This window comes from Galeopterus variegatus, unplaced genomic scaffold, assembly GCF_000696425.1.
Source record: "Galeopterus variegatus unplaced genomic scaffold, G_variegatus-3.0.2 Scaffold6606, whole genome shotgun sequence".
Taxonomy (NCBI): Eukaryota; Metazoa; Chordata; class Mammalia; order Dermoptera; family Cynocephalidae; genus Galeopterus; species Galeopterus variegatus.
The window spans coordinates 60,120-74,275 of NW_007732717.1; the positions used below are offsets into that span (position 1 = coordinate 60,120).

At 51.5% G+C, this 14,156-nt stretch overlaps 1 protein-coding gene across 1 annotated transcript in view; it reads right to left on the bottom strand.

The window, feature by feature from the left end:
* LOC103606479 (EF-hand and coiled-coil domain-containing protein 1-like) overlaps positions 1-14,156 on the bottom strand; it is a 44,254-nt gene that overhangs the window by 26,204 nt on the left and 3,894 nt on the right. The window contains exon 4 of the mRNA XM_008591069.1: positions 14,053-14,148. Within this exon, the coding sequence (XP_008589291.1) occupies positions 14,053-14,148 (96 nt within the window). The remainder of the gene's footprint in view (positions 1-14,052; positions 14,149-14,156) is intronic.

Sequence of the window (14,156 nt, forward strand, 5' to 3'; positions counted from 1 at the left end):
GGCTGGATTTGACCCATGGGTCATAGTTTGCTAACCTCTGATTTAACTGATGACTTCTGTCCTTTGTGGAGAGAATCTAGTCCAAGGAAAATATGTTTAAGCAGCCTGCAGAATTGAGGTCTCACCTTTATTCCCAAGGCCAGTCGGAAAATTCCGGATTTGTAAAGAGCACTGAATGAGATTATGGAATAAACCAATCATCTGGTTGGGGGTAGAAGGACACCTGAACGGTCATGGAAACCATCCTGAATAGCCAGGACAATGTATCCATCTGGGAAACCAGGAGGGAGGACCAATTTGCTAAGGGGAACAAGTGGTTAACAGGCTTTGCAGGGCACATATGTGTTCACGCACAGGTGCAGGCTCATGTCAAACTCATTTGTGGAGTCTGATGGCATAGGGCACATGACGGTAGCAACAGAGCTGGGGTGGTGGGAGGGTCCCCCAGCAGGCTGCTCCTGTGCCTTGCTGGATCTGCTCTCCCTTGCTTTCTGCTGAGTCCGGTCCTCCAACCTACCCACTGATTCTTTTAGTACCTGATGCCTGCCAAGCAATTCTTGCCCTGCTTCAACGAGCAGCATTCTGCTGTTTGCAACCACAAATCCCTGGCTGCTACAACCTTGAGCAACTCACTTGACCTGTCTGAACTTCATTTTCTTTCCAGTGGAATGTCTGCCTCACTGCGGTGGGAAGAATTTCTGGGAATGGCCCTCAAAAGTCCACACCCTAGTTCCTGGAACTGTGAGTGAGGTGAGCTGCTGCTCTGTGGTGGTGTGATGTCATACGGCACAGCTGACAGGAAGACAGGGAGATCGCCCCTATCTAATCACAGGAGTGCCTTTAGAAGCAGAGAACTTTCTTGACTGGTATAGAAGAGGAAGTCAGGGAGATTCGAAGTGTGAGGAGGACTCGGTGCTGCCTGGAAGATGAAGCATGAGACAAAGTGCAGAGAGCAACCTCCGGCTGACAGCCAGCAAGGAAACGGGGGTCTCAGTCCTACAATCACAAGGAACTGGATTCTTCCAACCCCCAAATGAGCTTGGGAGCAGATTCTTCCCTGGAGGCTCCAGTCCCAGCCAATGACATCTTGATTTCGTCCTTGTGAGAGCTTAAGAAGAGAACCCAGCCAAGCCTGCCTGCACTCCTGGCTTCCAGAATTATGAGATCATAAACGGGTGCTATTTCAAGCCACCAAGTTTGTGGTAATCTGTTATGGTTGCGATAGAAACCAAATACAGCCATCCAGTCACACCCCATTTGTGCTGTTAGCACAACCTCAAGGATGACTTCAGCACCAAGTGGCCCTGTGCTTCCGGAGAGGAGATCTGACTTGTATAAGCCACTCATGGTGATTCCTCCCTTTGCCAGGGGTTGGTTTAGGGACAGATTTGTGATGTGGTCCTGGCAATGAGAGGTGAAGGAAAGTCTACTAGGAGGATCTCTGGAAAAGGGAAGTCTAAAGAGGAGCCGTTATTTTTCTGCCTCTGGATGTGGCAGTGATGCCTGAGGCCATGACAGCTCTCTTGTGACCATGAGAGGACCCTGCTGACAGGCCAAGATAACAAGCTGAGGAAGACAGAGTGGCAAGATGGAGAATTGGATCCTCAAAACATTACAAAGCTGCCAAGAAACTGCTCTCCCCTGGACTTCTCATGTGAGGTCACAAATGTCCTATAGTTTAAGCCATTCTGAGTTGGGTTTTGTGTTACTTGCAGCCTGAAGTATCATCATTGATAAATGGCTCACAGCACTGCTTGGAGGTTAAGTGAAGTTGTGTAGATAAGGCCCCTAGTGCAGTGCTTCACGCCCAGCAGGCACTCGGAAGCATTGCCTGCATCCTTCACTAGTGTTGCCCCTCCTGCCTCAGCCCCTGTGAGTCAGCATTCAGTCAGAGAAGCAGGGCCAGAGGGGGATCTCCACCTACACCCGTTTCTATAGCTACAGCTGCCTTGAGAGCTTTATCACAGGTAGTGGCCCCTGTCATGGTGGGGGCCGGCTGAGCACGTGTGAAACCTACAGAAGGGAAGATCACAGGCAGCTGGAACTCAGGCATGGCTGAAGCTCTGTCCACAGCCGAGGTGATGTCCACAGGCAGAATTTCTTATCTTTTCCATGCAAGCCTCAGCCTTGCTCTTGAGGCCCACCCAGATCATCCAGGATAATGTCCCTTACTTAAAGCCAGCTGATTACAGACTTCAGTACATCTGCAAAATGCCTTCCCAGCAACCCTAGATTGGTGTGGGACTGGAAAACGTGAGACACTGAAAGGTGTCACATCAAAGCCAAGGCGACCCATCAAACGACTGTCACACCCCCTGGGCTCAGCTCTTGCTGGCATGGACGGAAAACATCACTGCTGTTTGTTTCCTCTCTGCTTCCAACCCTCCAAGCCACTCAGTGACCCGGCAAGCTTCAGGGAGCTGCAGGGCCAGCAGGAACCCCAGAGCCTGGCTGGGGCTGCCAAGGGGGTGCAGGCTGTCAGGCTGTGGCCACACACAGAGCCCGCCCAGGAGGCCCTGGAGGCTGGCACACAGTGGCTTCCTCTGCTGCACAGCACTTCCTGAAGCAGCCTCACAGGAAACGGGGTCCACCATGTGACAATGAGACAATAACAGTAGGAAGAGCTTGCAAAGGCAGGCCGTGGAGGAAAAGCCGAAAATAAATCACGGAGAGGAGAGTGTGGGGGACAGCTGTAGGGGTCTGGGCAGCATCCCCTCCCAAGCTTCCTCTCTGGCCCCCACCCGGACACAGGGACCTGCCTTCACCGAGCAGGGAACAGGGCGCAGGTGCAACGGGGTGTCCCGCAGACCAGGAGGGTGCCAGCCAAGCTGCTGACTGTTCCTCAGCCCCTTTGTAGCTGGGTTACTGAGCCAGCCTCTGTTCTTAGCAACGGAAAGCCCCTGACCTCACAGAGCTTACCTTCCCCTGGGGGAGAGAGACCTTAGTGAAGTCATCACAGAAACAAATTAATGATGGGAAAGGACAGGGCTGTAAGAGATGGCAGAGAGCAGGCTATGGACAGGGCAGGGGCCTGAGAAGAAGAGGGATCTGGCCATGACCTGAAGGCTGAATGTGGATTAGGCAAGAGCAGACTTGGGGGCATCAAGGAGCGAGGGAGCACAATGCCCAAAGGGCCTGAGGAGGAGGGATTGGGGGACTCAAGGGACAGGAGGGTCAGTGTGACTGGAGTGGAGTGTACACAGTGGACAAAGCAGAGGACAGGGAGGCACTGGATCACTGAGGGCCATGGTGGTCACAGTGAGGAGGCCATGGGAGTGGCTTGTGAGCAGGGGAGCTGCAAGGGTGGATCTGCACCTTGAAAAGATCACCCTGGCCACTGTGTGGTCCATGGGCTGGAGGGTAGTGGGCCACCTGTTAGGAGGCCAGGAGGGCCATCTGGGGCTGGGTGGTGTGTGTGGGAGGAGAGGGGCAGGCAGGTCTGCGGGGGGGCAAAGCTCGGCAGGTGCAGGGTCACTGGCAGGAAAGGGCATTTAGCCCCTTCCACCTGACCCGTACTCATCCAAGTCAGGTTCCAAGTGGCTGATCCTGGGCAGGCAACACAGACACACCATGCTCACGCCATCCCATGTGTTTCCTGCCAGGGTCGCCCCTGCCCCAGATCACACAGTCATTTTCTCCACCTCACCACTCAGGGCTCTATTCCAATGTCACCTTCTCAGAGAAGCCTCCTGTGATGGGCTGAATTGTGTCCCTCAAATTCATATGTGGAAATCTGGACCTCGGTTCTGCAGAAGTGACCTTATTTGGAGATAGGGTCTGTAGAGAGTTAATCAAGTTAAAAAGAGGTCCTTAAGGTGGGTTCTACTCCAGTAGGACTGGTGTCCTCCTAAGAAGGGGAAACTTGGACACAGAGACAGACACGCACAGAGGGAAGACCATGGGAAGACACAGGGAGAAGACAGCCACCCACATGCCAAGGAGAGGAGGCCTCAGGAGGAGCCAGCCCTAGTCACACTTGGACCTGGGACTTCCAGCCTCCAGAATGTGAGACAGAAAATGCCCACGTTTAACCACCCGGCTGCGGTGCTTGTTCCGGCTCTCCCCTGACTGCTGCAGGGCAGCACCCCCACATCACCAGCACCTCACTCACCCAGGGCTTGTTGCTCCTGTCGGCCGTCTCCCCCACCAGGATGAGAGCCCAGGAGGACAGGGTCAGGACATCACGGCCATTCTCTGGGCACTCAACAAAATTTGGTTAAATAAAGTCAAAGAGAGACAAAATGAAGAATCTCTGTCTGGTCCCTTACTGGGTGTCTGACTGGAGGTGGCTCCAAGCTTCTCCAAGTCACCTCAGTCCTCTCAAGAGAAGCTGCCCCCTCCCCTCAATTCAGAGCAGAAGTTTCTGACAGTCTGCGCACCTGTCTACTCATGAAGAAACCGCCAGCCTTTCCTGGGCCAGGCCCTCTGTTGGGCTCAGTGGCTGTGGGGACAGGAAACAGGGATAATAGGTGCAGGGACTATTATTCTTTGGAGAATCGACCCCTCCCCTTCTCTGACACAGGAAGGTCAGGTGGGCATGTCACCCAGGGGCTGGTCAGAGTAGCAGCGATTGGTCCAAAGTATTCACATGACCCTAACCTGGCCAATCAGCATATTCCATGTCGCTGGTACCAGTAGTTGGTTAAGGGATGGGCATGGTCCGTGTCAGGGAAATCAAAGTTAATCTAAGGATTTTGCTGGAATTCCTGGAAAGAGAAGCTTTTCTGTTGGGNAAATCAAAGTTAATCTAAGGATTTTGCTGGAATTCCTGGAAAGAGAAGCTTTTCTGTTGGGGGTAATTGGAAAGTTAGGAACTAATCCTGGTGATGATGGTAGCTATCTTGCTACTGTATGGGAAGAATGTCTGAAAGTGGAGCCAACTAGGGGAAAGCAAAAATAAGAGACCAAAGGAGAGAGATACATCAAACTGCACCCCATGCTGTTCTATATTCCTGACCAGTCTCCTCTGGATAGTCCTGCACTGATTGGAGGGCAGATCAGCTGTCCTTGCTGTGCCCATGTTCTCATGGTGGGCCCGTCTCCCCCACCACTCGTGCTGCAAACACTTCCCACTGGACGGGCTGTGAGCCAGTCCCTTGTGATGACTCACCAGCCTCTGAATGGCTCCTTTTTTCAGTTGTTGTGGCTCCCCACTCCTGTTTGGGTCCACGGGAACCCTATTAGTGGTCTTGCTGTCCTGGGGGCCAACAATGTTCTCTTCTCCCCTGCTGCCTCCAAGTAACTCTATCCAAAGGGCATAGCTGTGGCTTCTGCTGGCTCCGGCTCTGTGCACTCAGCAGCTTCAGCCTTAAAGTGGCTGTGGCCTGAAACACTCAGAGCAGTTTTTCCTTTCTCTCATCGTGGCTTCTCCTGTGTTCATGTACTCCATAGGTCTCTCCTCCTCTTCCCCCAAGCTCCAATGGCCCCAGCTTGGCTGTCGTTGCTTTTTTATAGTTGTAAATTGGTTGATTTGTGGGAGACAGTGACACTGGGGATTGTCTATTCTGCCATCTTGACCAGAAGCCCTGTTTTGCCCTTTTTTTTCTTTCTTTCTTTTTCTTTTTTTGGCATAAGGTAGTTTGAGAGGTTTCAATCATTAGCAACTAAAAAATCCAATGTAGTATAGAACTCCCTCCACCCAAAGAAAGCACACATTTATTTTTCACACTTTCCCCTACACAAGAGGACCTAGATTGTCTGTATCTGTCTGTACCATTAGAACAACCTGGAGATTGTGGTGCCAAGACCCTCATGTCTTCCAGAGTTTCCCTGGCTTGGGTCTGCAGAAGTCATCATTAGCACCCATAACTCGAGGCCAGGCCATGTTAGGATCCTGGCACTGGCACCTCCATAGCTACAAGACATGCCAGACCTCCACCCAGGAACTGGTCTCTCCTTCCAGTGTCTCCTTGTGGGTAAATAGCATAGTCTTACATGAGAAAATCTCTTCAGACAAGACCACCCTACATGAGAGAAAACATTGACACGCACCAGGCCCCTTGACTTTCTGGAAAACCACACTACGAGAAAACATCGACACGCACCAGGCCCCCTGACTTTCTGGAAAACAACACTACATAAAAGACTTCCACCATCTGTTCAGACGCCCAAACATTCCCTTTTTCATCTTCTCTTTGCTTACTGCTGTGCTATAGCCTTCATGTTTCTTGGATTTTCACTTCCAAGGGGAAGTTCATGAGGTGGACATTTGTTGTTTTTGTCAGACCTGCATCCTTTTTCTGTCTCCTGGTGACAGTACCCACCCAACTGGAATAGTCCAGCACTCTGGCCATGGTAATGGCCTCGAGGTGGGGCCATGACCCAGGCTGGACCAATCAACTCTCTTCCCTGTGACTATCGACAGGTGCTGGAGAGCAGCATGTTGGTCACAGAATTTGAAAAATTACTGCAGCCATATTCCCAGTGGGAGCAGGAGTGAGGAAAACCAAGCGGAGACCAGCAGAGATACAGGGCAAGTGTTGGTGCTGGTGGCACAGGGATTTAAAGTTCTCTCCGAGGCCTGTGCAGCAGACATATGCATGCTCCCCACAGGAGACAATGTCCCCACAGGTAAGGGCTAACTGATGGTGATAACATTTATCAAGTGCTCATTATGTACCAGGCATAATTCTAAGTGCTTTTCATGTAGTATCTCATTTCTTACCTTATGAGGTACGAACTAAAATTAACCCCATTCTCCAGATGAGGAAACTGAGGCACAAGCAGGTTGAGCGGGAGCTTCCCAAGAAGCTAGTCTAGAATCTGTTTCAGCCTGCAGATCCCAAGATTCTATCATCAAGGACGCCTCTGTTTTGAAATGGAAGATGGCAGGGCTGAGGCTCCCCCGGCTCCACGAAGGTCTTCAGGCGTGGACTGGTGGACTCTCCTTTCTTTGGCACTGCAGGTCAGGCCTCATCCTCTCTCCCTGGACTCAGAAACAACCTCACTAGCCTTCTAGCCTCTCGCCTCCCCTCCTGCCCAATGCGTCCTCCACACACAGCCAGAGGAGTCTTCAGGAAACTCAAATCTGACCACTTCGCTCCCTGCTTCAGGCCCTTCTCTGTCTCCCTTGTTCTCTGGGGTAGAGGCCTCGTGCCTCAGCATGACATTCAGGACCTTTGCCATCCCCTACCAACCCCTCTAATTGCCTCTCCTGCCACATCAACTTCAAACCCACAATAACAGCCCCCCTCTTCCCAAGAGGCATCAAGGCCTTCCGCCCCTCTGAGCCTTTGTACTCACTGGAACCTGAATCGGCAACACCGGAGAAAACTACTGCTCATCCTTCAACGCCCAGTTTGGATGATGGCATTGCCCCAAGAGCCCCTGCCCCTTGTGGTACTCGGGCCTCCTCTGTGCTGACCGCACTCTGTGACTCTCCTTAGGGCCTTGCCACACTCAGCGGAAAACTGTCCCCATAGACAGAGGGCTTTATAGGGGTTGGACTCTTCGAATACTAATAACACCAGCCACCATCACCATTACTATTTATAGGACATGCTCTACCTGGTGGGTACTGTGATAGGGGATAAATAATAATAATAATTACCAATATCTATTAAGCATATTCTCTTAGTCCTATTCTACACATGAGCATTTTGGATCTTCAAATACTCTGAAGTGGGTATTATCATTCTCATCATCCCATTTTACAGATAGGGAAACTGAGGCTCATGGAGGCAGAATGATTTGCCGCAGGTCCCACCCCCAGAGCTCCACCACACTGCCTTCCCCATCTCACTCAGCATTCACACCAAGACCCCAAGGAAAGAATCCCACACCCACTTACAGATGGGAAGACTGAAGTTCATGTGAAGTTCATCGAAGGGAAAGGAACAGCTCAAGGTCCCACTGTAAAGATGTGGAACAGCTGGGATTCTAAACCAGACGGGACTGGGCCTCCTGAGCCTGGGTCCCCACCCACCGAGCCCACCTCTGCTGCCAAGAGGCCCTGCTTCCTTGTGAGCTCTGGGTATTGTCCCTGGGAGAAAGGCCTCTGTTCCCACCAGTGGCCACCCACACGCTGCCTCCAAGGATCATGGAATCCAAGGCCTCGCAGCTCCAGATGGTGCCCCAGGCCCCCAGAGCTCGCCCCCACCCATCTGCTTCCCTCCCTCCCCTTTCCTGTTGACTTTGGGCCTCCCCAGGTCAGGCCGGACTGCTGCAATGGGGCTGAAGAAAGGAGGTGGTCCTTGGATGGCCTCATCCTTGTGTCCCCATGTGGCTGGCCAAATGAGCTGGCTCCTGCCTCCCTTCCTCCATCCTGGCCTTTTCATCCTCTCCCAACAACAAAGCCACAGAGGCCGGCCGGGCGGGCCCCTCCTCCCTGCTCCAGCTGAACCGAGCGGGTTTTCTATCTTTCTTTCTGGCTGTTTGCACCCCACCCCCTACCAGGTGGCGCTCCTTGGTTGCAGAGTAGGGAAGGCCTGGCCAAGCAGATGGCCGGGACACAGGAGGCTTCAGGAGGAGGAGATGCCACAAATTCACCAGAGACCTTCCACTGCAGAGTCAAGGGCGGCCCCCCTCGAAGCAGGGCCCGGCCATTGGACCACTTACGGGTTGCCCTGTCCTGAAGTCCCAGATGCCCACACCCTTTCTGCCATTTTTGAGAACACCACCCATTGATGTGCTCACCATCCCCTCACCTGTTCACACACAGTCTGACTGTGTGCCCAGACATGGGCTGGGTGCTGGGAAAAGAAACACCAAACCCCTGTGCTTCCTCAGGGAGGCCCCCGGGCTAGGGACAGAGACTGGGGGTAATGTCCCCCAGCAAGCACTGAAGCAACTGAACAGGCACAGGTGGCGAGGGTACAGAGTCCCCCCAAACCACCCCCAGAGCATTCAGCAGCCAGGAAAAGCTGACTTCGAGACAAGCCTGCCCTGTGTCTAACTAGGTTTCCTCTCTGGGCCTTTGCTGTCCACAGTCTCCACTTGCCACAGGTGGGCTGTTCCTGAGACAAGAAAGGGGGTGTGGGCTGCAAGCTCCAGAGAGGGGCAAGGGGGTGTGTATTATTTGGACATGTCCAGGATACACTCCCCTTCGGTTCTCTTGGGAAAATCTCAGTCCCAGAATTCAATGGGCCTTGCTCTGGCTCCATTAGTGGGTACATGACTAAGGTTTGGCCAATCAGAGCATCAAATAATTCTGGCCCCCAAGACAGGGATAAACATGTTTCTAAGTTGGCCAAAGGAGGCTCAGTTTGGGGACTTCAGTGGGATGACCCAGAAGAGGGATGATCGTTCTACTGGACTCAGAGCTTTGGAGATGTTAGCCTGGCACCCCAGGGGCTACTGGAGGAAAGAACTTGCATGAGGGTGAAGAAGAGTTCAGCATATCCTGGTGACACTGCTTGAGTACCTGGATCCAGCCACGCCTGAAGCTGAACATGCCTAAATTTTCAGTTCTGAGAACTAACGTCTTTTTCACCAAGTCAGTTTGAGTTAGGCTCTCTGACACTCATCTAAGAAACCTAGCTGATAGAAAGGAAGAAAAAAAAAGAGAAAACAGAGAGAAAGGTAGAGAGTGGCCAGGTCTAAGGTGGGAGAAGAGCCAGTGAAACGTGTTGGTTGGGTGGGGGTTAAATGACATTTTAGGAATGGTGATGTCAAATATTGCATATGAAGCTGTTTGCATTACCCCAACATAATCCCCCACCCCACCCTCTGCCAAATCATCAGTAAAGTCTACCACGCACAAAAATGGGTTGTGAGGACAGACTGTCTTGTGGGATTTGAATAAGGAGCTGAGGTTTTCCTCTCAGATGAGGTGGTGTGAGACAGAGGCCAGCTGTGGGGCAGCAGGAGACAGAGGCTGCTGTGGCCATGATGGGACTGCGGGTGCTCTTAGGAGCGCTACGGGCCTCGGCAGACGTGGGGCAGGCAAGCTCCTGGGATTTCCCCCAGCTCTAGGAGGCCTGAAGACCCCTTCTGACCCCTGGGCTACTTCTAATTGTTCTGGGACTCCCATGGCTTTGGAAGCAGCTCCTCTGTGGCCCCTCTTCACACAGCACATCTGTATCCCGACATGTGTATTCATGACCTGCTCTCCTCGGACCAGGAGACGCTCTGAGGGCAGAGGACATGCCTATGCCATTTCTATATCCCCCAGGTATCTGGCACAGGGCTTCATCCAGAGAAGGTGCTTAGAATAATGAAGAAGAAATGAATGGCACCAATTGCTTAAATATTTACTGCATGTTCTTTTAGGCTGCTGGTCAAGATAGTGGACTGAGATGCTGTGGGAAGCTCCCCTTTCATCTATAAATACATGGAAGTGCTGGATAAAATACGACTGTGTTAAAGAATACAGAGTCAAGGTCAAAAGCAAGAAGGGGAGACCTCCGGCTCATGTGAGGAGCAGGAGACAGAGCTGAAATGCCTGAGCAGTGGTCAGGTACTGTAGACCTTGCACAGTGGTTTGATAGAAGGAGCCTCCCCACATGAAGTCAGGGGCCATCAAGGAGCCATCTCATCCAGAAACAAAGATAAGAAAAATTCCACCTATTGGCCTTAGGATTTTGTTCCCAGGTATGGAACTCAATTGTTCATGACCTGCAAAGTTAGGAACCTCCAAGCTAAGAAACTAATATAAAAACTAGTTCAGAATCAGGCTCTGGTGGAGGCAGATAGGGACAGGCTCTGAAGGGAATTCCACAACCCTGGTTCTGTGTGGGCCTCTCTAGGGGCCTGGCTCTGCCAAAGATGGGCTCACAGACAAAAATGACAAGGCACACCAGGAACTCAACATCGCAACAGAGACAGCAGATATAAAGCACCTCAGCAAGCTCAGATATTACAGCAACCCAAAAGAGACCGTAAAATAAGTATGTTTAAATGTTAAAGAAATAAAGAGATGGATAGAACACATAACACAAGGACTGAGTAGGATGAAAAATAATTCAATGTAAGTCCTTGAAATGCCATATTGAATCATTGAGATCCCATGTTAGGGAAGCAGAAGCATTTGATTCAGAGTTTGGAAGTGCAACTTTGAGTCCTAGTTCAGCTGAGTTTTGGGTATGTGACTTTAGTAAAATCACCCCCACCCCAGAGGCTCTAGTTCCTCATTCGAAAAAATGGTGACAATACCAACCTTAGAGCATAATTAGAACATCAGAGCAAGCCGGGTGTCTGTGAAAGTGCTTTGAAAACTGGAAGATGCTGGAAAAGTGTGAGTCGGGTCATTCATTCTAACCAAATGGCTTCAAGCTGTCTTTCCCAGGGCATAATTCAGTCATTGTACTTTCTTCCCCCAAAGACACATCTGCAGAGCACCTGGAGAAATTCCAGAGTGATGTCACTTAAGAGAGTGTGATGGGGCTCTAGCTTTTGGGGTGTGGGCCTCTTCCCCCCAGTAATTCCTCCTGACCACAGGCCCACTGGTCCAGCCACAGAGGAGGGGGCGGTTCAAGTCAACACTTGGGGACATCTCAGTTCCTGGCACTAGAAATGCAAAAAAAGAGGTGACCTCATAGCCCACAGGCCCTCCCAGCCTGTAAAATGTCCTACTGGTGTTTCCAGGGTGGGAGACTCCAGAAGGAACTGGTGCATGTTCCCAAATCCAACCTACTGTATGTGGCTTTGGGCTGTTCAGGCTGGGGGTTAAATCCTGCCCTTGTCACTTACTTGCTGTGCTATACTGGCAAGTGGCTTCCTTTCTGGCCTTGGTTTTCTCATCTGTGAAACGCAGATAATAATACTTTTCTTTTAGGCTGGTTTAGAGGCTCCATGAGCTGACATGGGAAGAGAGCCCAGCATCATGCCTGGTGCACAGCTGATGATCAGTAAACGTCTGTGGCTGCTCTGTCTCCTCCCCTTTCCTTTCTTCGAAGAATGAGAGCTTTGGGGCAGGTCAGTCCACGAACCCACAAGATCTGACCATAGTAAATGGGCAGAGGAGAGTAAATGGCCAGTTAGCTCACTGAGTTAGAGCATGATGTCGGTAACACCAAGGTCAAGGGTTTGGATCCTCATACTGGCGAGCCACCAAAAGAAAGGAAAAAAAAAAAAAATGGGCCGGGGCAGTCTGCCTCCCAGGCTGGGCAAGGACTAGGGGGACATGTTTTTATCCCTTCTTCCTGTGGTTAAACAGCACACGCAAGGCCTGGAGTGCAGCTGCCGGCTTGTAACCAGGAATCACCGACAGAAAAGGTAGCATGGAAAGCAAGAAAGAATGCAAGCTACAGAGCAGGCAGACCTCACTTTTCCACTTTCTGGCTGTGTGGTCTCGGGTACGTTACTTAACTTCTCAGAACCTCACTTCCTACAATCTATAAAATGGTGATAAAACTTCTACCTTGCAAAGTCTTATGAGGATCAGATGGTGCAATGGATAGGAATCCACTCTTTCTACTGTGACGGGCTGTCCCAGTGTTTGTAGTTGCTCTTACAATCACACTGTAAATGACTAATTGTGACTTCGGGGCAAAACAAAGAAGAGACCCTTTGTTTCTCCTCTTGGAGAGAGTTCCAAGGCTGGACACAGGCTTCAAGCCAACCAGCCCTGCTCTTTAGCTGATCAGCTATGCAAACAGGAAGTGACCATCCAAACATTTGGAGCTGCAGGACACTGGCCCAGAGTCAATAGATCCCTCCTCCAGGGAGTCAGATTCAAAGCCATGCCTTCTGGCTGCCCCAGCCCCAACCTGGGCCAGACCATCTTCCTCTCAGGCTGGATGATGACAACAGCCCCTCACTGGGCTCCCAGCTGTCTCCTATTCTTCCTCCCCACCCTTGTCACAACTGTAGCCAGGGTAATTTTTTATTGAAATGCAAATTTGTTTCTGTCACCGCCTTCCTTACAACTTTTCCATGGCTTCATGTTCTCTTAAGGGAAAGACTAAAGTCCTTGCTCCCACCTCTCAGGCCCTAAATGGCCTGGCCTTTGTTTCCTCTCCAACTTTACCCCTCGAGCTACTGTGGCCTCCTTTCAGTTTCTGGAACATGCCAAGGTCCTTTTTGCCTCATACCATTCGCATTTTCTAAAACACTCTCCCTATTTCCCTCCCCAGCCGGGTAACGTCCCATCTTTGGCTCTCAGCTCAAGTCACCTCTGGAGGGGCCAGCTGAGCCTGCAGCAAGCATGTGAGGGTCCCACTCATTCCCAACCCCACTCTGCTGCAGCACTCATCCAGTCTGCTGCCATACATCTGTTCACATGAAGGTCTCGCATGCTCACTGGTGACTGCTCGGGCCAGGGATTTTGGTCTATCTTGTTCACAGCCCTGACACAGCCCTGGCATAAATAGAGGCACTCAGTAAATGTGGCTGGCAACAGGCAGACAGGCCTGGTGATTTGAAAGAATCTGCGTTTCCTGAGCACCTACTATGTGCCATGCAGGAATCCACGGCCTCTCTACAGCCACTCTGGAAGTCAGGAATTCCAATCTGTGTACACCCAAGAGGAAATAGGCTCCAAATGGGGCAGTGACTTGCCTAAAGTCACACATCTGTCAAGAAGCCCTGCCAGGACCTGAACCTTGGTCTTAAATCTAGCTTCCTGCCCCGGTCGAGATAGCACAAGGGGTCGTTATAGACCTGTTTCCTCACCTATAGAACGGAGACATTACAGTATCTACTTCACAAGGCCATAATGAGGATTAGATGAGTTAAGCCACATAAAGCTCTGAGCTCAGAGGCTGGCACACAATCAGTGCTTAGTAACTGTTAGCTACTATCACTATGATCAAATTGAAGAACAAATATGAATTAATACATGCAATTGCAATCTATGAATGAACAAACAGAGGGAACAGATGGATGGATGGATGGATGGATGGATGGATGGATGGATGGATGGATGGATGGATGGATGGATGGATGGATGGATGGATGGATGCAGAGCAAGCAACGGAGTCGATGAAAGACTTTAGAGATGGAAGAACCGACGAATGAATGGAGGAGTACATGAATGAACACATGGACAAACAGGAGGACCACCACAGCGCGTGGGAGCGCGCGTACACACCTGCAATTCCGGAGACCGGGAGCTGGCTGGGCCACCCGGCCCGCCTGCCCCTTGGCCCACCAGCGGTCCCCCTCCGCGCTCACCTGTAGCGCCGCAGCTCCGCCTCCAGCTGCCGCACCCAGCGCTGCAGGTCGGGCACCTGTCGCGCCAGCGCCTCGAGCTCGCGCACTCGGTGCAGGCTGCGCTG